Raw genomic sequence first — 27,046 nt, 5'->3', positions numbered from 1 at the left:
TAGATCTATGATCTCTATAGATCTTCAATGATGTCCAATGATTTCTCTAGATCTAGAATGATCTAAGATTATTCTACATCTATGATGACCTTAGATCTTCAAGGATGTCCAATGATTTTCCAAGATCTAGAATGATCTAAGATTATTATAGATTTATAACGATATCAATAGATCTTCAATAACCCCCGATGATTTCTATATATCTATGATTTCTATCGATTTTTAATGATTAAATTTGATGTTAGATCTATAGTGATCTCGATAGATCGTCAGTCATCTCCAACAATTTTTATAGATCTTTAATAATCTAAGATGATTCTAGATCTATAAAAATCTGTACTGATATCAGCAGATCGAATAGTATCGCCAAAGATCTATTTAAATTTCCAAAGATCTATTCAGATCGACGAATTATCAATCTTTAATTTTATTTATCAAACCTGTAGGTCACCGTAGATCTCTGACAATTTCCATAACTTTTCCAAAAATTTCATACATCCCTAAAAATCCTGACAACTATAAGATCTTCTCAGATCTCTGTAGATCTACTAAAAATAACAAAGATCTATATTTATTTCTAATCAGATCAGCGCCGATCTTAATTTTTTTTTTCCAGACACTCAAATTTATTAATTATTATTATTATTATCATTATTATTATTATTATTATTATTATTAATTAACTAATTAATTAATTAATTAATTAATATCAATACTGCTGACGGATAGAGATTTCACAGCTCGAAGAGCATTAATAATTAATATTATAATTATTGTTATTTATTAATAGTTTTATTAATACATAATTATTAATTTTATTAATTCATTATTTAATTAATTATTTATTAATTGCATTAATATAATTTAATTTATTAAATTGTCCATTAATTTTACAATTACAATCACTTTGTTTTGTTTATTCATTCCACTTTTTTCTCATTAATTTTGTTTTTTTTTTTTTTTTTTTTTTAAGGAAACAAACTTCCGGATTGTTTGTTGGGTCAATAATCGATTGTTTCTAATAAACAAGTCTTCACTTTTTGCATTCACTAATATCACTTTGTTTCGGTTGTTTTGTTTGTTTGTTTGTTTGTTTGTTTTGTCGAATTGTGTGGAAAATTTACCGAAAGTTGGTAAAGAAGATTTAGATTTTCTGCATTACCGACTGGGGCCTGTTTATGTACAAAGATTTTGGGGGTTAGAATTTTGTTTTTTATTTCATTTGAATTTTTGGAAATACGGGAGGCAGATTTTTTTTTTTTTAAATTAAGAGTTCGAGTTTTTTTTACAGGAAATTTTTGTGTAGGAAAAACTTTGATGGTAAAAATAGTGAATTTCCTGGAAATTCCGAAAGATTTTCCGAAAATATCTTCGAAATTTTGATAAAATGCACGAAAAATAAATCGGAATCGTTCTATCGAATTTATTAAGAATTTTCCTAGAAATTTTCAATAAATTTTCTTTGAACTATAATAATTTTCCAATTTTTTTTGTGAAATTTATTTACAATTTTCTTAAGAAATCTTAAGAATTTGATTACAAGAATTAATTAATTAGTTTTCTATTCATCTTTAAAAAAATTCCTACAATTTTTCATGATTTTCGATTAGTTTTTCATATTTCCTGAAGAAATTTTCCACAAATTTTCCCTATTTACGAATGAATTCTCTATAAATCTTATAGAAAATTTATTAGAAGTGATTTACAGTTTTTCCTAAAATAATTTTCCATCAATTCTAAAACGAATTTTTTCAGGTTTTCCAATAAAATTTCCATGAATTCTAAGAAATCATGAATTTTTTATGCATAAACAAATTTTCATTATTTTTCCGGGTTTTTTTTAAATTTTCCAGAAAATTAAAAAAATTTATAAATTTTCCAAATTTTCCATGAATTCTAAAAAAATTTTCATCTTTGACAGATTTTCCAACAAATTTCCATTAATTTCAAAAAATTATGAATTTCTCAATTTCTCACGAGTTCTCAAAAAATTTCTACAATTTCCCATAAATCTAAATAATTCATAAATTTTCCAGATTTTTCACAAATTTAAATACAAATTCCAAAGTTTGTTCAGATTTTCCAATTCATTATTTATCAATTCTAAAAAAATCATGAATTTTCCAGATTTTCCGTGAATCAAAATAAAAAATTTCCACAATTGTTCCATAAAGTCTAATAAATTCATGAATTTTCCAGATTTTCCATTCATACAAAAAATTTACACCATTTTCCAGGTTTCCAATCAATTTTCCATCAATTTTAAAAAATCATGAAATTTCCAATTTTCCATGAGTACTTAAATAATTTCTACAATTTTCCATCAATCTAAAAAAGTCATTAATTTTTAAAATTTTCTATGAGTTCTAAAGAAATTTCCACTTATTTTCCCAGTTTTCCAATACAGTTTTCATTGATTTTAGAAATTATCAATTTCCCAATTTTCCATGAGTTCTAAAAGAATTTCTACAATTTTTCCAATAATTTTCCATCAATCTAAAAAATTCATGAATTTTCCAGATTTTCCATTAAAACAAAAAATTTCCCAGTTTTCCAATAAATCTTCCATCAATTTTAAAAAGTCATTAATTTTTAAATTTTTCTATGAGTTCTAAAGAAATTTCCACTTATTTTCCCAGTTTTCCAATAAAGTTTTCATCGATTTCAGAAATTATCAATTTCCCAATTTTCCATGAGTTCTAAAAAAATTTCTACAATTTTTCCAATAATTTTCATAATCGTAAAAATTCATGAATTTTCCACTAATCCTAAAGAAATTTCCCGGTTTTTCATTAAATTTTCCATCAATGTTAAAAAATCATCAATCAAATCATAAAATTTGCCATCAAGTCTAAGCCAAATTTTCCAGATATTCCACTAAATTTTCCAAAAAAATCCCGATTTCCCACTTCCTTTACTCTCAAACCCAAAAACTTAAAACTGTCCAAAAATTTTTCTTTGCAAACTTTTCCAAAAATTCAAAAAGAAAATTCACATATTTCCAAACTGTTGCTGTTTCTGATTCAGCAAATACTCGAACCCCCTCAAGTACCACAGCTGCTGTATCATGCTCTGTATCGGATCTCTATTACCATCCTCACCACCGCCATTATTATTATTATTATTATTATTATTATTATTATCATTATTATTATTATTATTATAACTATTAATATTACCATCATTATTATTATTATTAACATTATCATTAACATTATTATTAAATATTTGATTATTATTATTTTTATCATTAATATTAACACTATTACTACCATTTAAATTATTCAATTCTTGTATCCCATTAATATTAACATCACCCCCAGTCGGTAATGCAGATTTCCCGGTACCAGCAGTCGACTGTCTCAATTCATTACTCATGTTATTAATATTATAATTATCATTATCATTATAAATATTATTATTAATATTATTATTATTGTTATTAATATTATTATTATTAACAGTCGTAAATGTACTAGGACATAAATAAAGTGAATGCTGTGAAGATAATGATACTTTAGTACTAGACATTAAATTTGTTGGTATTAATGACGTCAATGCTGGTGGTAATATCGATGAAGATGTCGCTAGTGGTGACGGTGATGACGGTGGAAGTGGTGGCAATGATTTAACTTGCGACAAATAACGAGACAAATGAGTTGCTGTGGGTGTGGCTGAATAATTTATAAAATTAACGCCCCGCTAGGGAGTCACGTTTTTGGGCCTGCGCCCCCGACGCCCTCGTGTGGGAGGACGCGGGGACTCCTGGCCTCACTGACTCACTGCGGGGCTCTTTTTATCCTGCTGTTGGTTTGAGTCGGGAGGTCCTTGCACACCTGCGCCACCTTGGTTACCTTGAACCTGGAAAATTTATTTTTTGAGGTTAATTTTGGAAAATTTTGTTAATTAATTAATTAATTGAGTGATTTTGGAAAGATTTTTTTTAGTTTTTTTGTGAGAGCGGGGGAAAAATTTATGAAGTTTGAAAGAAGAAAATTTGAATAATGAAATTAATAGGAAATTTATTTTGGAAAATTCGGGGAAATTTTAGTTATTATAAAATTCCGGTTTTTGAAAAAGTTTTTGAATTGGGGAAAAATTATTTTGACATTAAGAATCAAAATTTTGAAAGACGATGAAGTTAATAGGATAAATTTTGGAAAAACTTAATTTTTTAGATTTTTCTGGGAAATTATTTAATTAATTATTAGTTTTTTCACTAAGAAAATTTGGGAAATGAGTGAAACTTTCGATGAGTTAGATCACAAATTTTAGTTTGTGAGGAAAAAAAATTTTTGCAAATGACAGGAAATTTTACTTTTTTAGGAAATGCGGTAAATTTTAAGTAAAATGGAAAAATTCGAATTTTTTCGGGAAAGTTTTCAAATTACGACTAAATTATTTTCAAGTTCGGATTGAAAATTTTGAAAGATGATATTAATATAAAAAATTCTGGAAAATTTTTAGAAAATTTTGCAAAAAAATATTTTCCTCGGAGGTTAATTTTGGACAATTTTATATGGAAAATTTTTTAAGTGATTAATAGTTTTTTCATTGAAGAAAATTTAGGAAATGAACGAAAAGATTGTAAAGGCAGAAGGAGGTGGAAAGAAAATTTTTGAGTTTGATGAAAATTTTAGATTTTGAAAAACAAAATTTTCTGCTGATGACGGAAAATTTCAGAGATGAGGAAATTAATAGCAATTGTTGGGAGTAAATTCGGAGAAATTTAAATGGAAAGGAAAAATTTCTAATGTTTTCGGGAAAGTTTTAAAATTGAAAACAAATTATGTTTTCGCTGGTGAGATATTTGAGGAGTAATGAAATTAATATCAAATTTTTTTTTGAAAATTCAGAGAAATTCAAGTGGAAAGGGAAAATTTCCCATGTTTTGGAGTAGAGAATAAATTATTTTAAAGTTTAGAATCAAAATTTTGAAATATTATGAAATTAATAAAGTAAATTTTTGTAAAATTAAGAGGAAATTTTGAGAAAAATTTAAACTTTTCGGAGTAGGCTATGAATTTCCGCGGGAAATTCAATTGATTTTAAAAAGATTTTTACGAATTTTTCAAAAATTTGTTGAAAATAAAAAAAATGATATTTATATTTTTGAGTTTTACTTAAAAATTCATAAAAAATAAACCAATCAAAATAAAGACTCGCGATTGGTCTCATTTGAAAGATAAGATCTTTGGCTACAATTTTTCGGCAATTTAATCAATTTTCGACTCTAAATTTTCGAGATATCGATCTTTCAATGCCCGGCATCAAAATTTTAATTTTTTCTGCGGGAAAATTTAAACTTGCAGCGATAAAACAAAAATAATTTTTTTTCTAAATCTTCCCGTGTAAAAAAAACTTCTAAATTTGAGACAAAATCAACTTTTTTCGAACTTTTGTAAAACAATACAAATTGCATTACAAACATGAAAAATCACATGGGACAAAGAGGATTGGCATAAATAAATTTTCGGAATTGTCGAATTTTTTTACAACTTCTACACTCGAAATTATCGAAAAATTTCAAACTTCTTTAATAAAATTCTGAAACATTCAAACTTCTGCAGTAAAAATTATCGAAAAAGTTCTGAAAATTTCGAAGTTTTCTATAATTTCTATACTTTTTAATTATCCTATAAATTTTAAAAATTTCGCACTTCTTTTGTATTTTTTTGATGAATATTCCGTGTAAAAAAAATTGTTGAAAAAAGGTTAAAAAAGTATTGACTATTATAAGCTTCAAAACTTGACACAATGACGAACTTTTTCTAAACGATTTTCAAACTTCTAAAAATGCTCAGAAAAAAACACTTGACTTAATACTAAAAATTAACATTTTTCAGTGCAAAATACGTCCAGAAAAAACGGATTTCGAGATATTTCTGAACATTTTTCGTTTTATCGTATCTTAATAATATTAGGACACTCAATGGTTTTTCTCTTGAATTTTCAAAAGATTAAAAAACGTTCAAAAAAAGCTCGTCGTTGTGTCACGTTTTGAAGTTTATAATAGTCAACATTTTTTTAACAATTGTTTTTTACACGGGATCGTCGAAAAAGTCCTGAAACTTCCAAACTTCTATGGAAGAAAATAATCGGGTAAATATTTCAAACTTTGAACTTCTTCTGCGCATCTATAATAAAAACTATCGAAAAAGTTCTTTATACTTCGAACTTTTGTAGAAATTCTCTCCTTAAAATCATCAAAAAAGTTGTTAAAATTTCCAACTATTATACCGATAGAAAATTTTAAGTTCTAAAAAATTTTGAAGCATAATCAAAACTATCAAAAAAGATCGAAAAATTTGGATACCTGATTGTGAGTTTACTTTGTTAGCGACACGTCCCGAAAAGTCGAAAATCCCGAACTTTTATGCTAATTCTTTTTGTCCCATGTGACATATTGAAGTTCGACATGTCGTACTTTTTTTTACACGGGTTAAGCAGACTCTAATTTGTAAGCGGCCAATTTCAGCCTTCAGAAGTTCAAAGAAATGATGTAAAGTTAAAAAAAAACTTACTTGATTACCTGGACCACCTTGTGGCGGCCCTGGACCACGATCAGGCGGCCAAGAATTACCAGGAGTAGGTTCCGAATGGAACTGATGTGGGTGCGGAGGTGGACCACCCCCACTATTGTCGTGCCCATGCTGATCCAAACTATTTGACGCGTCATATTGTGCGTTTTCTAGCCTCGTTATCAGCCGTTCGTCTTCTTCGCCGAACTCACCGCCCATTAGTGAAGGTTCACCCACTACCATAACGTCCTGGAACCATCAAAATATTATTAATTTTCCATTCCATCACCCAGCAATCAAATCAATCATAAAAAATTTAGAACAAATCTGCCGCTATCCTAAAGATCTGACTGACCCTCAATTTCTTTTGCTCATTACTCGGCTTCTAAGTGACCAAATTTGAAAAAATTTTTTTTCCATCGATACCCCGAGAGTTAGAAAAACCAGTGAAATTATTCCTGAGCTTCTATCAAAGTCCCGGAATTTAATAAAAATTTTTTACGTTAAAACTGACGTTCAAATTGACGTTAATTAGTTTTGATCATAACTCCGCGGGGAATTATTTAAATTTGATGAATTTTTTTTTAAATCGATACGCCAGGAGGTAGAAAAGATGACTATGTACTCAGATTTTGATTATCTTTCAGGTCGAAATTGAGATTTTTCCGAAATTTTCGTAATTTCCTTCGGAAAACTTGGATAGAATTTTTTTCTTTTGAAAATAAGTAATTGAAAGTGACCAGGCAAGTGTTTTGGTCCTTGTATCCACTAAAGTATTCATTCGGAGCGATAGCTTAGAAACCATCGCAGTTTTAACCCAAGTACGGACCGAAATTCCGGAAAACGAGACCGAAAGTTTTGAAATTTGAATTCTGCTTTAATTGGGTTGTGATAAATGGGAAATTGTTATTCAAGTGAACTTACTTGAGATGCTAATGTAAAATTTGGTCCTGGTGAACGTTTTTTACTTGGTGCTGGCGGCGCATTACTTCCAGGTCCAGTCGAACTATTTTTTCTCTTTCTTCTTTTGTTCGCCGGTCGCTGTGACTCTATAAAAATAATTTCTCATGTAATTTTAATACTTTTAAATTTCTTTCATAATAAAATTTAATAGTCTCATTTTTATTAACAAAAAAAAAATTATTTTGTCCAACAATTTTTTCATTGACCGAAATTTTATCGATCGCCGGGAAAAATTCCACTGCAGTAAAGGAAATAATTTTTGTATTTGCTTGTAATTTTTTTTACGGTAATTCAAAATTTCCCGCGGGAAAAATTTCCAAATTTTTTTTTTACAAAAATGAGATTATTTTAGCGTAGAAATGCAAAGAAGAAAGAAAAAGCGTGTGATTTAAAATTATTTTTAGTAACGTGTGACCTTTATCCGACAATCAAAGGTCGATTTAAAAAAAAAAAAAAAAAAAAAAAAAAATTGCACATGCACGCACACACACCAGCGACAAATAGACAGATACTTTACGTCTTGTCTCAAGTTCTTTCTTTTCTGATTTATAAAAATTTTTCAAAAAAAAAAAAATATAAAAAAAAAATTTTTTTTTTTAATTTTGAAATTTTTTTTTCATGTAAAGCAACTGTCCTTCTACCTCTCTTACCCGGCGGGGCAACCATCCTCTGCCACTTCTGGAACAATGTCGTCTTCAAACAATCCCGGGGTGTTAATGCGTAGGCTTTATGCCTCGACATTAATTCCTGCATTGGTTCCAATATTACACATAACTGGAATGTGAACACAACAAATTAGTGGGTCAATTAAAAGAAAAGATTTGAATTTTTGAATATTGGCGGGAAATTAAACAAAAAAATTTGAATTTTTGAATTTTAGCGGGAAATTAAACAAAAAAATTTGAATTTTTGAATTTTGGCGGGAAATTAAACAAAAAATTTGAATTTTTGAATTTTGGCGGGAAATTAAACAAAAAAATTTGAATTTTTGAATTTTGGCGGGAAATTAAAAAAAATGGATCTGGTTTGAGGAAAGGGAGAGGGTGAGCAACTTACCCTAAGATAATTTAATGTTGAATTAGTAATGCCTTGTCTCGTAATATTTTTGCTCAATTGTTCGAGCATTGATGGATCCTGTTGCGCGGTGTGCATACTGACGACAGATCGCGGCACCAATTCCCGGTGTGTCCTCACAGTCATATGCCACGATTTTATCCTCATTAAATCGTCAAATGTGAATTCTAATATTAGCCTACCTTCGGTACACACCTGGAAATCCATAAGAAACAATAAAAAACAAAACAACAGTTATATAAAACTTTTTTTTTGTTATTAATAGAAAAATCACTCTGGGAAAAAAAGGCGGGAAATTGATTCTAGACACGAGTAAGGTGGGAGTTAATTTTTAAATTTACTTGGGACCAAGGGGGACCTTTAGTGCTAGTGCTAATACGGTTTTTGAGTCCTCAGAATATTAATTATGAGCAATAGAACCTGAGATAGAGAGTTTAGAAGGTTGAAAAAGGAATGATCAGTTTTTGCCAGGTGTCTAGAAATGGAAAAAGGGGTCGGAGAGTAAGAAAAAATTTTCAGATTGACTTTAATGCATGTAGAATTTCGAGGCTGGTTAGGACACGAATTTTAAGCCCTCAAAGTAGTTGATCTGAGCAATAGAACCAGAGATAAAGAGGTTTGAATGTTGATTTCAAAAAGGCGCCTTTTGGTGGAACTTAGAATTTTTAAATAAACACCAGTAACTTGATAGTGAATTTTTAAATTGAATTGGGACCAAGGGGGGTCTTTAGTGCCGGTGCTAATACAGTTTCTGAGCCCTTAGAATATTAATTATGAGCAATAGAAACTGAGATAGAGAGTTTAGAAGTTTGAAAAAGGAATGATCACTTCTTGCCAGGTGTCTAGAAATGGAAAAAGGGGTCGGAGAGTAAGAAAAAATTTTCCGATTGACTTTAATGCATGTAGAATTTCGAGGCTAGTTAGGACACGAGTTTTAAGCCCTCAAAGTAGATGATCTGAGCAATAGAACCAGTGATAGAGAGGTTTGAATGTTGATTTTAAAAAGGCGCCTTTTTGTGGGATTCAGAATTTCGAAATAAATACCGTCAGCTTCAAGGTAAATTTTTGTATCGACTCGGGGACCATGTAGGATCTTTAGTGCAGCATCAGCTCAAAAATTGAGCAGTAGGGATAATTTTAAGAAGCGATAGAACGAAAGCTATCGAACTTTGATAATAAGAAACTGATCCGCTGTCGCGGGATTGAATTAGTAAAAATTTGAAATAAGTAGTTACCTTCATGAAAGGTGGTTTCCCATGATGCGTTACCATAACACAGTGCTCACAATCTAATGTAATACTTGTATTATGAAACGATTCTTTCGGTTGTTTCATATGATAATAAAGCTCTGTGACACCGCCCTCAAATATCGAGCGGAAGTACCTTGGTATTAACGTCCTTCCTATCACTAAAATATAAATAATTAATTAGTGATAATTTCTAAAATGTTAAGATTGTACAGAGAAATTTAATAAGATGATAACTTACTGTATCTTTTAGGTCCATCCTCAAGGCAAAAGGCGAGAGTCAATGTCGCATCGTCTTCGAAAAATTCCGTTGCAAATGAATCCCACCAGAGATTATCACTCTCCTGAATAAAAAAAAAATTTTTTTAGTAATTTTTAACATAAGAACTTAATATTTTTTAATATATTTATATATGATGATATCTGACAATATATAATGATGATATCTGATACAATATAGTGATATGTGATCAAAAATGATGATATCCAACAGTATGCGAGGCTGATATCCGATCATATATGATATCCGACTGTACGTCATGATGATATTTGATCATATATGATTATATCTGAGAATATATGATGATATAGGATCAAATATGATGAAATCTAATCATATATGATGAAATATGACATTATATGATGATATAAGATTATATTTAATTATATCTGCCAGTATACGATGTTGATATCTGATCATATGTGATGACATCTGATCATATATGATGGAATATAACACTAAATGATTATATAAGATCATACTTGATTATATCTGATAGTATGTGATGTTGGTATTGGATTATATATGATGATATCTGAGAATATATGATAATATGTGATCAAATATGGTGATATCTAAGAATTTATGATGAAATATGACATTATATGATAATATAAAATCATATTTGATGATATCTGACAGCGTATGATGTTGATATCTGATCATATATGATGATATATAATGATATGTGATCAAATATGGTGATATCCAAGAATGTATGATCAAATATGACATTATATGATGATATAAGACTATCTTTAATAATATCTGACAGTGTATGATGTTGATATCTGATCATATATGATGATATCTGAGAATATATGACGATATGTGATCAAATATGGTGTTATCTAAGAATTCATGATCAAATATGACATTATATGATGATATAAGATCATATTTAATCATATCTGACAGTATCTGATGTTAATATCTGATCATTGATGATGATATCCTAGAATATATGATGATAAGTGATCAAATATGATGATATGGAATAACCTATATAATCGTATATGATAGTTTGAATGATTGTATTATGAATTATGATAATTTCAGTAAATATATGATCGTATCTGATAATAAGTGATGATTTAAACAACGATATGATCATATATGATATCAGAAATGTTACAAAAAGACAATTTTAGCGGCTATATTTTTATATATGATCGTATCTGATAATATTTGATAACAGATATTGTTTAAATTGTCAGTCAGAAAACGTAATGGTCATATCTGATACCATAAATATCTAAATATAAGTTTATTGACATATATATGATTCAAATGACTATATGATTATATCGCATGTCAGATATTGTCCAATAGAGCAAAAATATGTCAATATGTTCATACATAGTCATATTATATGATCGTAAATGTTTAGATTCGTTCTATGATAGCATACTATTTTATATGATTCATATAATCAGATATCATATATATATATGATTATTATTATGAATTTATTTTTTAAAGATAATTATATGTTGTGGGTACTTATTTTAACGGAAATAAGTTCGTCTTTAATAATATAAAAATAAAAAATTCAAATTTCAAAATAATTATTCGAAAATTTCCAAAATTGCAATCTGACATTTAAAAAAAAAATTTTTTTTAAATAATCTGGTATCATTAACACCCATACCAAAACGAATCCAACAACCCTACAATTTCGAAAATTCAAAAATTTATCCTAAAAATGAATTTTTCAAAATTTCGCAATTTTTACTCAATAATAACATAGTCTTCATGGTACTCATTTTAAAGATAATTAAATTTCCTTCATTCTCTACTACTTCAAAATTCCTCAAAAATTTTTTTCCAAAATAAAAAAAAATTTTCCATTCAAACTTCTTTTTCCCGCCTAATTTTTTTCTCTACCCGTCTTCTCTCCCACTTAAAATCTTACCACCCCTCCCTCTTTTTCTCCCACCAAAAAAAAGCGGGAAAAAATATTTTCAAAATTATTATTAATTATTTTTAATTCCCACGAATATATATGTATATATTTATATATATTTCTTGTTTGAATCGTACATAAAAATATCCATAAATATATATGTATATATATATATATATATATAACCATTTTTACCGGCGACTGTAGAACCCTAGTACCGTAGAAGTAAAAAAAAAAAAAAATAAAACAAGTAGGTAGTAAAAGAAAAAAGAAAAAAAAGAGAGAGTTATACAAAATATATATGATAAAAAGTGAGACAGCAAGTATGTACAGAGTGAGAAAATACATAACGGGAGGGGAGAAGAGTAGAGGGGGCTCGAACTGTGGGCTCTCATTGGTATGAAGCGGGGCAAGAGGGAGAATATACTCGAGTGGTGGGGGTGACGCGGGACGTGCGCGGTAGAGAGTGTCTAGGGGTGGTATATGATCGCGTATATATACTCGCCGGGAAAAGTATTGTCACAAAATTCTACCTCAGATATTATTTTGTAAAATCGCTAAAAAATATAAAATATATCTCAATAAATATATAAAAAATACAGTAATTATTTAAAAAATATACCGAGGTCACTCATCAATTTTAGTGAATTTATAATTATTTTTAAGAGATAATTTATTATTTCGCTGGTGATTGAGTGATGATGTGGAGAAGGACAATACTTAAGAGGTGCGCTCGAGTATATACGGCCGCGGGCCGACGCTGAGTGGAGACACTGGGTACTAAAAGGGGCTGAGGTGGTACGGGGAGGGAAGGGGCACGCGGGAAGGGGGAATACTAGAGAGGGTGTGGGGCAAGGAGGTGAGACGCAGCGGCTCACAATATGGGTTATCGAGGGGGTTACACCCCTCGCGGAGGGCAGGGGCACTCATTTTATTACCCGGGAGAATGACAGTGGTACTCAACTTTTTCATTTTTAATTATTTTTTTTTTTGGTTCAAATTTGAATTTTTTTATCACGAGATCATTTCCTAAGTTTCGTTACTCGGAAGTCGCGTTCTATTTACGAAGACGCTGGAAAATTTGGGGAAAAGAGAAAATTGAAGATGGAAAATTTTATGGAAAAATTTTCGGTTTTTGAAAAATTTGTTTTGGGAAAATTTATGGATTTTTTTTGGAAAATTTCAGAGGGGTCTTGAGGAAAATTATTAATGGAAAACTCGAGTGGTTTTTTCGGGAAATGTTGATTGAAAGATTTTTTGTTATTGAATACAAAAGAAAATTGAATTTCTTTACGGAATGAAAGATTAAATTTTTTGGAAAAAGGGGTGGGGTTAAGAGTTTTTCGGAAAAGGTTTCATTGACTTTTTGTTACGGATTGGAAATTAGAGATGAGGAAAAATTTCGGGAAAAACGAATTTAATTGAAAATTATGATTATTATTTTGAAGGGCTGTAACAGTTGAAATATTGGGAAATTCGGAAAAGTGATGAGGACCATTTTTGACGGAATTTCAATTTTCTACAAAAAAGGTCTCATTGACTTTTCGTCTAAAACTATTATTTAAAGCTCTGGAAAAATTTCTAGAAAAATCGTTATTTATATGAAAAATTTTAATCATTTAAAATTGCGATAACTACTGAAGTATCAAAAATTTTGAGAAAATTGTAAGGACCATTTTTGTAGGGCTTTAAATTTTCTACAAAAAAGGTCTCGTTAACTTTTTTTCTAAAACTGATATTAAAAGCTCTAGAAAAATTTCTAGAAAAATCGTTATTTAAATGAAAAATTTTAATTATTTTAAATTGCGATAACTACTAAAGTATCAAAAATTTTGGGAAAATTGTAAGGACCATTTTTGTAGGGCTTTAAATTTTTCATCGAAAAGGTCTCATTGACTTTTCTTTGAAAATTGATATTTTAAGGTCTGGAAAAATTTCTAGATAAATCATTATTTGTATGAACATTTTTAATCATTTGGAATTGCGATAACTACTAAAGTATCAAAAATTTTGAGAAAGTCGTAAGGACCATTTTTGTAGGGCTTTAAATTTTCTACAAAAAGTGTTCCGTTTATTTTTTTGATAAAATGAATATTTTTAATGTTAGGAGCTAATAAAGTGCCGAGCATTCTTCAGATACAACTATGACGCCATATATATATGTGTATAAACATATATATATATATACATAAAAAAGTGAGAAAAGATGATTTACGAGCACGTGACACGTCAAGTTGGCGACCGTGGACACCCTGACTGACTCTTTACTATATACGTATATATATGTATATGTGTATATAAAATATATATGTAGATACTACTTCGTGTCTCTTTACCAGTAAATCCGCGGGAAAGAAGGGGTTAATTTAAATCCGACCCTAACCTAAACCTAAAACCAATGACCGCAGAATTTGCAAGACCGCGATGTCACCCTCACACGTCACAAATACTAATAAATCATTTATTTTCGATTGTATATTAACTCTCCTCTTTTATTATTTACTCCACTACCCACGTCATCTACTTGTAGTCAAAAAAATTTTTAAAATCAATCAGCTCTAAAATTTTCCATAATAACTCATTTTTTCATATTTTTTCGAAATTCACCCGTATTTTGAAAACTATTGAAAATTTTTCCGCCTTGTGGGTACTCGTTTCAAAGGAAATTCAATTTTCTACCCGACCCTAACGCCGAAATTTAAAAAAATTGAATTTTTCCACAAAATCAAAAAAAAATTTTTTAATTATTAAGTGAGGATATTTTTAAAATTTCTCGAAAAAACCTAGTGGTGTTGGTACTCATTCCAAAGGGAATTCAATTTCCTAGCAAACTGAGTAGGCGAAGACATAAAATTTAGAATTTTACAAAAATTCGAAAAAAAAATTTTTTTTTTAATGAATTTTTGAATTTAAAAAATAACCTAATGTTGTTGGTACTCATTTTAGAGGAAATTTAACGCTGAACAATAATATGACATGTAAAATATGATTAATTAAATTAGTTGGACGATAATTGCAATTAGTGGGTATTTTAGTGATGAATAATTACTTTGAGTTATTATTAATTAATTATTATTAATGGCAAGTTATTTAAGGGGATTATTTAGATAAATATAAATGTAATATACATAGTAAATTTAATTACTCACCTCATTCCGTGATTGTAACCTCTTGTTGAGCTCATAAAGTCTGATATCCGGCTGTTGAAAGTATGGAGTGTGCCTCCTGGGGACAGGTAACGATCTGTCAGACCAGACCGATTGGTCATGTTAGGGTTCTTGTGTATTTAATATATATACATGTATTTAATATGTATTGTTAATAATTAATTTACTAACGTGTATTGTGTTAATTAATGATTCATTCATCCATTCACACTTGTAACCAATTTGTTTGTTTTACTTCTTCTACATAAAACTAAGATATCTAATAAACTATCAGATTTATGAGCTAAGGCATACGGACCTTTTTTGTAGCCCTTAAAATTTTCTACAAGAAAGGTCCTTTGAAATTTCCGTCTCTGATTGATAGGTACTGAAATATTCGCCATTAATCATGAAAATATTGAAAAATTCAACATTTATTGATTTTTGAATAATTAATTATTAAATACTCGGTAAATATTAATTTTAGGAGAAAATTCAAAAATACCTTTTTTGTAGCCCTTTCAATTTCCTACAAAAATTTTCTTTAAGAATTTTTGTCTAGAATTGATAGGTAATGAAATATTTGCCATTAATCATGAAAATATTAAAAAATTTAACATTTATTGATTTTAGAGTAATTAGTTATTAATTACTCGGTAAATATTAACTTGAAGAGAAAATTCAAAAATACCTTTTTTGTAGTCCTTTGAAATTCCTACAAAAATGATCCTTAGGAATTTTTCTCTAGAACTGATGGGTAATGAAATATTTGCCATTAATCATGAAAATATTAAAAAATTTAATATTTATTGACTTTAGAGTAATTAGTTATTAATTACTCGGTAAATATTAACTTGAAGAGAAAATTCAAATATACCTTTTTTGTAGCCCTTTGAATTTCCTACAAAAATGATCCCTAGGAATTTTTCTCTAGAACTGATGGGTAATGAAATATTTACCATTAATCATGAAAATATTAAAAAATTTAACATTTATTGACTTTAAAGTAATTAGTTATTAATTACTCGGTAAATATTAATTTTAGAAGAAAATTCAAAGATGCCTTTTTTGTAGCCCTTTGAATTCCCTACAAAAATGGTCCTTGGGAATATTTGCCTAGAATCGATAATTAATGAAATATTTGCCATTAATCATGAACATATGGAAAAATTTTACAAATTAAATAATTCATTAGTAATTATTGACTCAGTTAATATAAATTTTCGATAAAAATTCACCAATACCTTATTTTTAGCTCTTTAAATTCCCTATAAAACATGTCCCATAAATGTTGAAAAGTGTTAAATTATAGTCTTAAAATTATTCAATTGATCTTATTTATTTTTTTACTTATTTACCGAGCTATTAATGGCTCAATCAAGTTAAACTCGATTTACTGTATAAGGGTAGTGTGAATTGCGTGATGTGACTCGCTAATGCCTGTCTCTTACTCTACTTACTCTTATGATCAGCTGATTATATACACAGACAATAAAAAATAATAAAAATAACAATCAACTATAGTAATACACCATATTTTTATTTTTTATAAAAAATACGTTGAAATCTTCGTCAACTTATAGACTCATAAATATCAGTTTTACGATATTTATTAATGATACCTTTCTCTTAGATAATTTGAAGGGTTACAAAAAAGGACCTTATGACATTATTTTTACAAGCTGTATTTTAAAAGATATTCACAATTAAAGGTGAATAATTATTTTTGTGTATCGAATGTATAACTCGTGTAAATTTGTACATGCATATGCATGTATATACAGAGATATATATATAGGGGTGATGAATAGTGACTCCCTAACATTGATCGCAACTACCCATGAGCAACCCCTAATAATACAACCCCAATACAACTGCGTCCTTTGGTCAAACTCAATCCTCATCCTTCAATATACAGACACCTAATGCACTCGTGATTAATCATTTTATAATTTCAACATCTTTGTAGCTTTAACTATTCATCTGATTGGTTAATCATTGAGACCTTTCTTTTAGTCCTTTTAATTATCTACACAAAACTTATCTACAAATTTTCGCCTAAAATTAATATTTAACAAGTTATTACTTATTAATCACTGATTAATTATGTAAATTTTAGAATTTTTTTCTATATTTTTATGATTAATGAAAAATATCTCATAAGCTATTAATTTTAGGAAGAAATTACACAGGACCTTTCTTGTAGGAAATTTAAAGAGCTACAAAAAAGGTTTCTTAAAATTTTTATCTACAATTAATATTTATCATGTTATTAATTGTTAATTACTCAGAAATCAATTAACGTCATAATTTATAATATTTTCATGATTAATGGAAAATATTTCATTACCTATGAACTCTAGGAAGAAATTACACAGGACTTATGTTGTAGGAAATTTAAAGAGCTACAAAAAAGGTCTCTCTGAACTTTCCTCTCAAATTAATATTTACAGAGTTATTAGTTATTAATTACTGAAAAAATGATTAGGATTCACATTTTCGAAAATTATTTCACATTCTAATGATTAATGCAAAATATTTCATTACCTATCAATTCTAGACAAAAACTCCTAAGGGCCATTTTTGTAGGAAATTTCAAGGGCTACAAAAAAGGTCTCTTTGAACTTTCCATTAAACTTAATATTTACAGAGTTATTAATCATTAATTACTACAGAAAAAATTAGTACTAATATTTTCGAAAATTATCCTATACTCCAATGATTAATGGCAAAAATTACGTTACCTATCAATTTTACAATGAAATTACTCAGGACCTTTCTTGTAGAGAATTTAAAGGGCTACAAAAAAGGTATCTTTAACTTTTTTGATATTTTTGATATTTATAAAGATATTTCAATTATACTGTTATATAAATTCGGAACCTAAATTAATGGAATTCCGAAATAATTAAAACTACATTTAATAAATAATGGCAAAGTATGTGAGTATGTATATATGTTTATATTACTTAAAATATAAATTTAAATCGAGAATGGAACGGACCAGGAGGCCTTCGTCATGCGGGAGGTATGATGAGTATTTTTATAATTCTAAATATAGTCAAAGCTCTAGTATATTTTCATAAATATATATAATGTAATATAATTCTCTATTAAATATATGTTTTGCCATTATTTATATATCAGTAATTATTAACTATAATATATATTTATATATATATTTTATCTCCTTATGAGGTAAGACCTGATTTGTAATTAATTTTTTTTTTTTTAACTTTTAAATTTCTCCTAACCTTGGACAATTATTAATCGCTTTCTCTGCACGACTGCCCGCGTTATTTCACTCACTCAACTTTCTCATACATATATATACATATACATGCATGCATACATACATATATATATATTTATGTATATGAACTATTGTAATTTCAAAAAAAGAAATTCTGATATTTTTATTCCTGGACTAGGAATTAAATATCTTGATAAATATCACAAATATCAAAAAATTTAAGAGGACCTTTTTTGTAGCCCTTTAAATTTCCTACAAAAAAGGTCTTAGTGACTTTTCTCTAAAATCGATATCGAAAGCCCTAGAAGCTCTGGAGTAAAAAAAGTATCGAATTCGTCCGGTTCAAAAAATGAGGAGGAAAATAAAAATAACGAATATCTAAAGAAATATCAAATTTATGAAAAAATTAAAAGAGGCCGATTTTTTAGCCCTTTGAATTTTCTACAAAAAAGGTCTGAGTAAATTTTTGGGTAAGACGGACAGGAAGCGAGCTAGAGATGGAAATTAAAATGCCCTTGAAATATTTTGAAATTTAGAAAAATATTTTTGAGTTATTTGTTATTAAAAAGTTTTGTCGATTTCTTGGGATGTAAACTAGTTGGGTACCATGTGAGTGTACCTGATGTAAGTAAAACAAAGATCGAGGTGAGTGGAGGGAATGAGAGAGAGGAAGAAAGATGCAGGGAAAGAGAGAGGGAAAAAATGGAGAAAGATGCAAAAGTATGAAGAGAAGTGAGGAGAGAGACAAGTTAAGGTAAATGGAGATGGTGAAGCTACCGATATATATGTATGTATATATATATACATATATGAAGGAAACGCGCGGGAACAGAGAATGGAGAATTGGACGAGGCGGCCTTGAGAAGACGAAGCAAGTAAACTCCAACGCGATTCGTTGCGATGCGAACCAAGAAGTGAAGCGACTTGTCTTGACTTAACTCAACTCGATGTATACTATACTATAACATATATATGTAGACAGACAATGTACTTTTATTGGGTGTATTGTCATAGATAACTATAGATTCATAGTGAACTCAAGTTTGAAGAAAAGGATGATAGGACTAATGGTCGAAAAATTGATTGGTTAACTTGCGATTTTGGAAAATGAAAGGGAGATAATTAGACTTTTGTGAGGTTTTCGGAAAGTAAATTTGCCGGGCTACAAGATCGGTGTGATTGAAAAATCGGGTAGAAGTGATAGTTTCGGAGATAATGGAGTTATGGGATCAAGGATGGGGATGGGGAGAATTGGGCTGAGGGCTGCTATTTTGAGACGAGTCATTTTTTATTTTTTTTTTCTCGGATTCGAGTTGTGGAAGGCTTAGTAAGACTTCCAATGAGCAAATGGTGTCTGGTTAATTTAATTTTTTAGTGGGTATCGATAATTAGAGGCACAGAGTTATTATTTAAGAAATAAATTATTTGTCGTCGTAACTTCAATTAGTGATTTACGGTTAAATAAGTGAGATAATTTAACTTTTGGGGAGGTCATTAGAAAGCTTGATTCATTATCTACAATTTTTGATTCGGGTCAAATTACTGTAGAGTCTATAGTTCGGAAGGTAGACCCGTTTGAAGTGGCGGAAATAATATTTTGGTTTAGTAGTGCTACAGGTCAGGAGGCTCAAACTTTAAGACTTTTCAATTTAGGAAACTTATTTTCGGAGACCAAAACTCTAGGAAATTAAATTCCCTTTCCGAAGATCTTCCGATGTCCGCTTATCTCACATGCTCCTCTAAATATTTATCATTTAACTCAAACCCTTTTCTGTAAATTCTCAAATATTTGAAACTTTAATTATCAATGACTCACAAAATAATTAATTTAAATCCACACATCCACCCATGGTCAGTGAAGTTTAATTTCCTACTTCGGTCCTCACTAAAAATACCCTCGAGTCAATAATTCAATGCAGCCTTTGAATTAAAAAAAAAAAATGACTATTCCCAAATTGTTTAACCGGCCGTAACTTCGCAGCAATTGAACTTATGCTAATTTTCAATTACACCAAACTTGTAGCCCCTTAAATTTCCTTTCAAACCACCTCCCACAACATATATTTACCTCATATATTTACTGAGATAATTAATATGTATCTCAAAAAACAGATTAAATTTTCTAAAAATATCCAAATTACTTCTCTAATTACCAATAACTCATCACCTAATCATAGTAATTGCATCCGGCGTCACTATTTCACCGGAAATTTTCTCCTCTACAATTTTAGTATCTACGAAAAATTTCCTAAAATCAACAGTTTCCAAGTTACAGTCCCCCGAAGTCAAAAACAAAAATTCCCACTTCCAATAAATTTTTATGAACTTCAAAAGTATTCAACTGACCGTAACTTTCCCGCATTCAAACTTACGCCAATTTACAAAGAGACCGAAATTGTAGCCAATTAAATTTCCTTTCCAAATACCTCCATCACATATATTTATTTTACATATTTTCATATATTTATACAATTAAACTCAAACCATAATTTTTTCTAAATTCAAAATTTCAAGTTTTTCAAAAAAATATATATGTTTATATATATATACGATAAATAAAATGCTTTTAAAGTGACTACACATCTGTCGAGTAATTAAATGGAGAAATAGTTAAATTTCATTGTGACAATTGACGTCATCAATTGAGAAAGATGCGACCTAAGGGCAAATTCAGTGAAAATTTCTAAACGTTTTTCTTCGGAATATTGTATTTTCTTATTCTTTTAAAATAACTACAGCTTTAGGTATTACTACTCAGCTCTTTGCATTATATTACACCTATAGATTTATATATATGTGTATATATGTGTGTACATACATATATATGTTGGTTTCATCCCAATCTACCTGCTCGCACTAACCTTAAGAGGTTCTCAACTTATTTTTAACATATATATATACTTATATATTACCGGAAATAATCAATTTTAATATAAAATATATAATTATTATTTTACTAAATTAATTTTACATAATTTCAATTTTTGATAATTTTTTTTGTAAATTTTCTGTGATGTTCCAATAAATATATGAAATAAATATATGTTTTGGGGGTTTTTAGAAAGGAAATTTAATTGACTACAATTCCTATTTCTGTATATATATGTAAACATATATATTTTTTTGAAAAACTTGAAATTTTGAATCTAGAAAAAATTATGGTTTGAGTTTAGTTGTAGAAATATATGAAAATATGTGAAATAAATATATGTGATGGGGTATTTGGAAAGGAAATTTAATGGGCTACAATTTCGGTCTCTTTGTAAATTGGCGTAAGTTTGAATGCGGGAGAGTTACGGTCAGTTGAACACTTTTGAAGTTCATAAAAATTTATTGGAAGTGAGAATTTTTGTTTTTGACTTCGGGGGACTGTAACTTGGAAACTGTTGATTTTAGGGAATTTTTCGTAGATACTAAAATTGTAGAGGAGAAAATTTCCGGTGAAATAGTGACGCTGGATTCAATTATTGTGATTAGGTGATGAGTTATTGGTAATTAGAGAAGTAATTTGGATATTTTTAGAAAATTTAATCTGTTTTTTGAGATACATATTAATTATCTCAGTAAATATATGAGGTAAATATATGTTGTGGGAGGTGGTTTGAAAGGAAATTTAAGGGGCTACAAGTTTGGTGTAATTGAAAATTAGCATAAGTTCAATTGCTGCAAAGTTACGGCCGGTTAAACAATTTGGGAATAGTCATTTTTTTTTAATTCAAAGGCTGCACTGAATTATTGACTCGAGGGTATTTTTAGTGAAGACCGAAGTAGGAAATTAAACTTCACTGACCATGGGTGGATGTGTGGATTTAAATTAATTATTTTGTGAGTCATTGATAATTAAAGTTTTAAATATTTGAGAATTTACAGAAAAGGGTTTGAGCTAAATGATAAATATTTAGAGGAGCATGTGAGATAAGCGGACATCGGAAGATCTTCGGAAAGGGAATTTAATTTCCTAGAGTTTTGGTCTCCGAAAATAAGTTTCCTAAAATGAAAAGTCTTAAAGTTTGAGCCTCCTGACCTGTAGCACTACTAAACCAAAATATTATTTCCGCTACTTCAAACGGGTCTACCTTCCGAACTATAGACTCTACAGTAATTTGACCCGAATCAAAAATTGTAGATAATGATTCGAGCTTTCTAATGACCTCCCCAAAAGTTAAATTATCTCACTTATTTAACCGTAAATCACTAATTGAAGTTACGACGACAAATAATTTATTTCTTAAATAATAACTCTGTGCCTCTAATTATCGATACCCACTAAAAAATTAAATTAACCAGACACCATTTGCTCATTGGAAGTCTTACTAAGCCTCCCACAACTCGAATCCGAGAAAAAAAAAATAAAAAATGACTCGTCTCAAAGTAGCAGCCCTCAGCCCAATTCTCCCCATCCCCATCCTTGATCCAATAACTCCATTATCTCCGAAACTATCACTCCTACTCGATTTTTCAATCACACCGGTCTTGTAGCCCGGCAAATTTACTTTCCGAAAACCTCACAAAAGTCTAATTATCTCCCTTACATTCCCCAAAATCGCAAGATAACCAACTAATTTTTCGACCAATGTCATTTTCACTAAACAAGAAATAATAATTATTTAAGTTAATTTATTTTGTACTCATATATATTTAAATATATATATATCTTAGTAGTGTAGTTGAGTACCTCTACTGCAATGTGAAAAATTTAAAAGAATAAAGAAAATGGTCAAGTTATACCTGTGTACTGTTACAGTGTTTATTGAACTTCCGTACTTTCTCGGACTTAACAATTTATAACTACACTAGAGTTTAAAAAAAATATATACATATATATTTTAAAAATTTCTAATTAATTAATTAACTATTTAATTCTAAGAAATAAAAAAAATTCTCATCAATAATTTTATGAATTTTTTTTTTAATTATTCGAAATTTTGGTTTTTGGAAAATTTGTGGATTTTGATTCTGAAAATATTTTTGAAATTTTTCTATTTGAATATTTTTTTTTAAATGAATATTTTAGAATCAGAATTAAAGTTATTCTTGTTTTATCCTAAAAATAAGAAGGAGAGGGGAGAGACAGAGAGAAGGAGAGGGAAAGAATGACTAAGCGATAAGATAACAATAACAATAACAAGTACAAGCCTTGGACTCTTTACACTTTAAAACTTGATTTTTACTTCCGATGATTTTAGAATTAAAAAAAAAATTCCTGACTGTTTTCATGAGAAATTCATTGATTAGCTGATTTACGAGATTCGGTGATACGGTATAGGGGGGGGGGGGATTATTTTGGAGGTAAGTATTTTTGATCAGGACTCGGATCTGGATCCTCAAATAAGAGCATTCGAGTGTCTTCCAAACAAAGTTTTATTTGCTGGGAATAATTCTCTCAAAATGTACATTACCAATACTATCTCAGCTAACGGGTCCGCGGGTACTGTTATATTCATTATCCATTATGAGGATGAAATGTTACCGATGTATCGAAATGTTTAGAAGTCGATACGTAAAAAGTTATTTAAAATCGCGGTATTAAAATTAAAACATTGTTTTATTTATGTTTTTTGTGCTTTGAATCGATATATCGAAGTATCGAATCGATATATCGAAGTATCGAATCGATAATCGAAACATCAAAGTCGATATATTCGATTTTTGCATTAATAATTTTTAATCGTCACACTGAAATTTGTAAAAATCGATATATCGAAGCTCTCAATCGATATATCGGTCTGAATCAATGAATCGAAGTTCTGAGTCGATATATCGAAACATCAAAGTCGATATATTTAATTTCTGCATCGACAATTTTTAATCGATGCACTGAAATTTGTAAAAATCGATACATCGAAACATCGAATCGATATATCGAAGGTCTAAATCGATGAATCGAAGTTCTGGGTCGATATATCAGAATATCAAAATCGATAGATTAAATTTTTACATCTACAATTTACAATCGATCTACTCAAATTTTAAAAATCGATTTATCGAAACTCTAAATCAATACATCGAAGTTCTGAATCGATATATCGAAGGTCTGAATCGATGAATCGAAATTCTGAGTCGATATATCGGAATATCAAAATCGATAGATTAAATTTTCACATCTCCAATTTACAATCGATCTACTAAAATTTTAAAAATCGATTAATCGAAACTCTAAATCGATATACCGAAGTTTTGAATCGATGTACAAGAAAATTAAATCGATGTATTCAATTTGTGTGACTTAATTTTTAATTGATACACTATAATTTTTAAAAATCGATATATCGAAATCGATAAATTGAAGTTTTAAATCGATATATCGATACAGCAAAATCGCTTATACTTAATTATTACATATATTTTGATCGATATTCTAAAAGTTTTTAAATTCGATATATCGAATTTTACTCTTCAAACTTTAAAATCGATAATAAATTCTTCAATTGATCAATGTTTGAAAATCGATAAATTTAAGTTTGTCAAATAAATTAAAACTTTTCAAACATCTAAATAAAGTTATATATCGATATCTTATTTTCAAAAAAATCGATACCAAGACAATCGATATTTTGAAGTTGAAAATTGGATGTATCGAATTTTCAGATGAGACATTACAATAAAAACAAACACACACACTCGATTTTAAATCGATATATTTAATATTCAATTAAAAAATCGAAGTATCAGTTCGATAGCTCGAAGTCTCGAATTCGATATCTCGACATGAATAAATATTGACATACACGAATTTTAAATCGCTTAATCGATTTACCAATAAATGTATCGAATTAATATCGATATCTCGAAATCTCAAAATCGATGTATCGAATTCAAAACAATCGATTTTATTTTAAAATTCTATCTTTATAATACCTGTAGTAAGGTGAACCAAAAGGTGAACAATAAAACGGATCGTTGTGTAAATGTTGTCCAGGAACAACACCAGCCTGAGGATGTGAGTGTGGGCCCATTGGGCCCGGTGCTCCAGGCGGGCACATAGGGCCCTGCTGCATGCCAGGCGCCATCATGCCACCCCCGGGACCGCCACCAGGTCCACCACCAGGTCCTCCGGGCATGCCAGGCCCACCCGTACCCATGTGATGATGCGGGGACCCAACCATGTGTCCAGGATGGTGGGGGTGCGGTGAGGGCCCACCGGCCCCAGGACCACCCGGGCCCATATGATGCGGCGAGCCCTGCATCATCCCGTGCGGAGGCATCGGATGCGGACTAGGAGACGCGCCATTCAAATGAGGCCCCGATCCAACTGGCCCACCGCCGCCATGCACCGGCGTCGGGGGCCCGTGGTTACCACCATGTGTCGGGGTCGTTGGTGGTTGTGGTGCCGGCAAACTTGCTCCCGTTGTTCCTCCCAATGGCAAGGGCCCATTGGCCATATTATTTAATTGGGTCAGTGATGCCGCTGCCGACGCCATTGCTTGCAATGGATTTGGGACCGTATTTAGATTATTGTTATTATTATTACTGTTATTATTATTATTAATTATACTATTATTATTATTTGTTAGATGACTTAGTACCGATGAAGCCAATGGCGGTGATATACCACCGTGACAACGGCCCGGTCCCAATCCCCCCACTCCAACTCCTAAACTACCCAGGCCTACTCCCACTCCTACAGCTCCTGCGCTCGGGACTACGGGCCCGGAATGCAGAAGACTCGGGGGGCGCTGCGCCACCCTCACAGGCATCACTCCCCCCTCCACGACGCTTGGGTCTTTTCCTACTACTTTATCAAGGCCCAAAAAAAAAAAAAATAAAAAAACAAAAATTTTTCTAATTTTTTTTGCTTGTTATTTTTGATGTAAAAAAAAGTTTTTGGCGGGAATTTTTTTTTTTTTCAATTACACTGTATATCCATTGGCACTAACACTAGTAACTCCACTTCACATTTATCCACGTGGTTTGTCACATTTTTAAAAATTATTTTTTTTTTCAATTTTCAAAAAAAATTTTGTCACTTCACTGAACTCAAAAATTCAAAAACTTAAAAAAAAAAATATATGAAAAATTAGTCGAGCATTAAAATCACTCTGACATTTCCCGGCATTTTGACATTTTCAAAAATTTAATGATTTTTTTAAATTCCTTTACTCAAAAGTATTTGAGTTATAAAATTTTGAGTAAAAGCAATTAATGAGTATTCTTTTTAATGAGTAAATAAATATTTAGAGGATTAGAATGAAAGATAACGATATTATTTACGGAGCGTTGAGAAAACGTGTACGACTTGCCAGCCAGTCGGTCGCGTTACTGCGGACTGAGCGGGTGTGTCGGCGCTGCTGCAGTCGTCATTACCAGTTTTGCTTTGGCTCGACACTAGGCTACCAAACTGACGACTCGAGTCACAGCGACGCGGGGTAGACGGACGGGGGAGAGAGGAAGCTGGAAGGGGATCCGAGTGCGCAAGATCCCAGAGACTCGTACAGTACTTTGTGAGTGAGACGGCAGACGACGTATATACAGATATAGTCGACTAAATAAAAGAGTGAACAATAAACCGGGTAGTGGGGGAGCCACGTGAAACTAAAACTTACTCAAAAACTTTTTCCCTTTTTTTTGTTTTTATTTTTCTTTCGTTAATTAGTTTAAATTTGTTGTTTAATTTATTTAAATATCCCTAGATTTTTTTTTTAATTAGTAAATTAAT

The 27,046-nt window shown here is 29.9% G+C and overlaps 1 protein-coding gene across 5 annotated transcripts; it reads right to left on the bottom strand.

Annotated features, from left to right (window-relative positions):
• Positions 1-758: 758 nt before the first annotated feature.
• Positions 759-26,701, bottom strand: LOC130674352 (LIM domain-binding protein 2). 5 transcript variants are annotated; one of them, XM_057479656.1, is made up of 9 exons: positions 25,249-26,701; positions 15,141-15,234; positions 10,047-10,149; positions 9,795-9,966; positions 8,541-8,763; positions 8,135-8,258; positions 7,446-7,570; positions 6,525-6,770; positions 759-3,861 (listed from the first exon to the last, which is right to left on the bottom strand). In XM_057479656.1, the coding sequence occupies exons 1-9, from the start codon at positions 26,085-26,087 to the stop codon at positions 3,772-3,774; spliced, it is 2,016 nt and encodes a 671-aa protein (XP_057335639.1). In that variant the 5' UTR covers positions 26,088-26,701; the 3' UTR covers positions 759-3,771. The 5 variants fall into 5 exon arrangements, with proteins under 5 accessions (XP_057335639.1, XP_057335641.1, XP_057335637.1 ...); XM_057479658.1 differs by having other exon boundaries at positions 8,126-8,258; positions 15,141-15,216; XM_057479654.1 differs by having other exon boundaries at positions 8,126-8,258; positions 25,249-26,700.
• Between the last annotated feature and the right edge of the window lie 345 nt (positions 26,702-27,046).

This window comes from Microplitis mediator, chromosome 9 (assembly GCF_029852145.1).
Source record: "Microplitis mediator isolate UGA2020A chromosome 9, iyMicMedi2.1, whole genome shotgun sequence".
Taxonomy (NCBI): domain Eukaryota; kingdom Metazoa; phylum Arthropoda; class Insecta; order Hymenoptera; family Braconidae; genus Microplitis; species Microplitis mediator.
The sequence above is the reverse complement of the archived record's forward strand: the minus strand, read 5'-3'. Positions and strand labels throughout refer to the sequence as shown.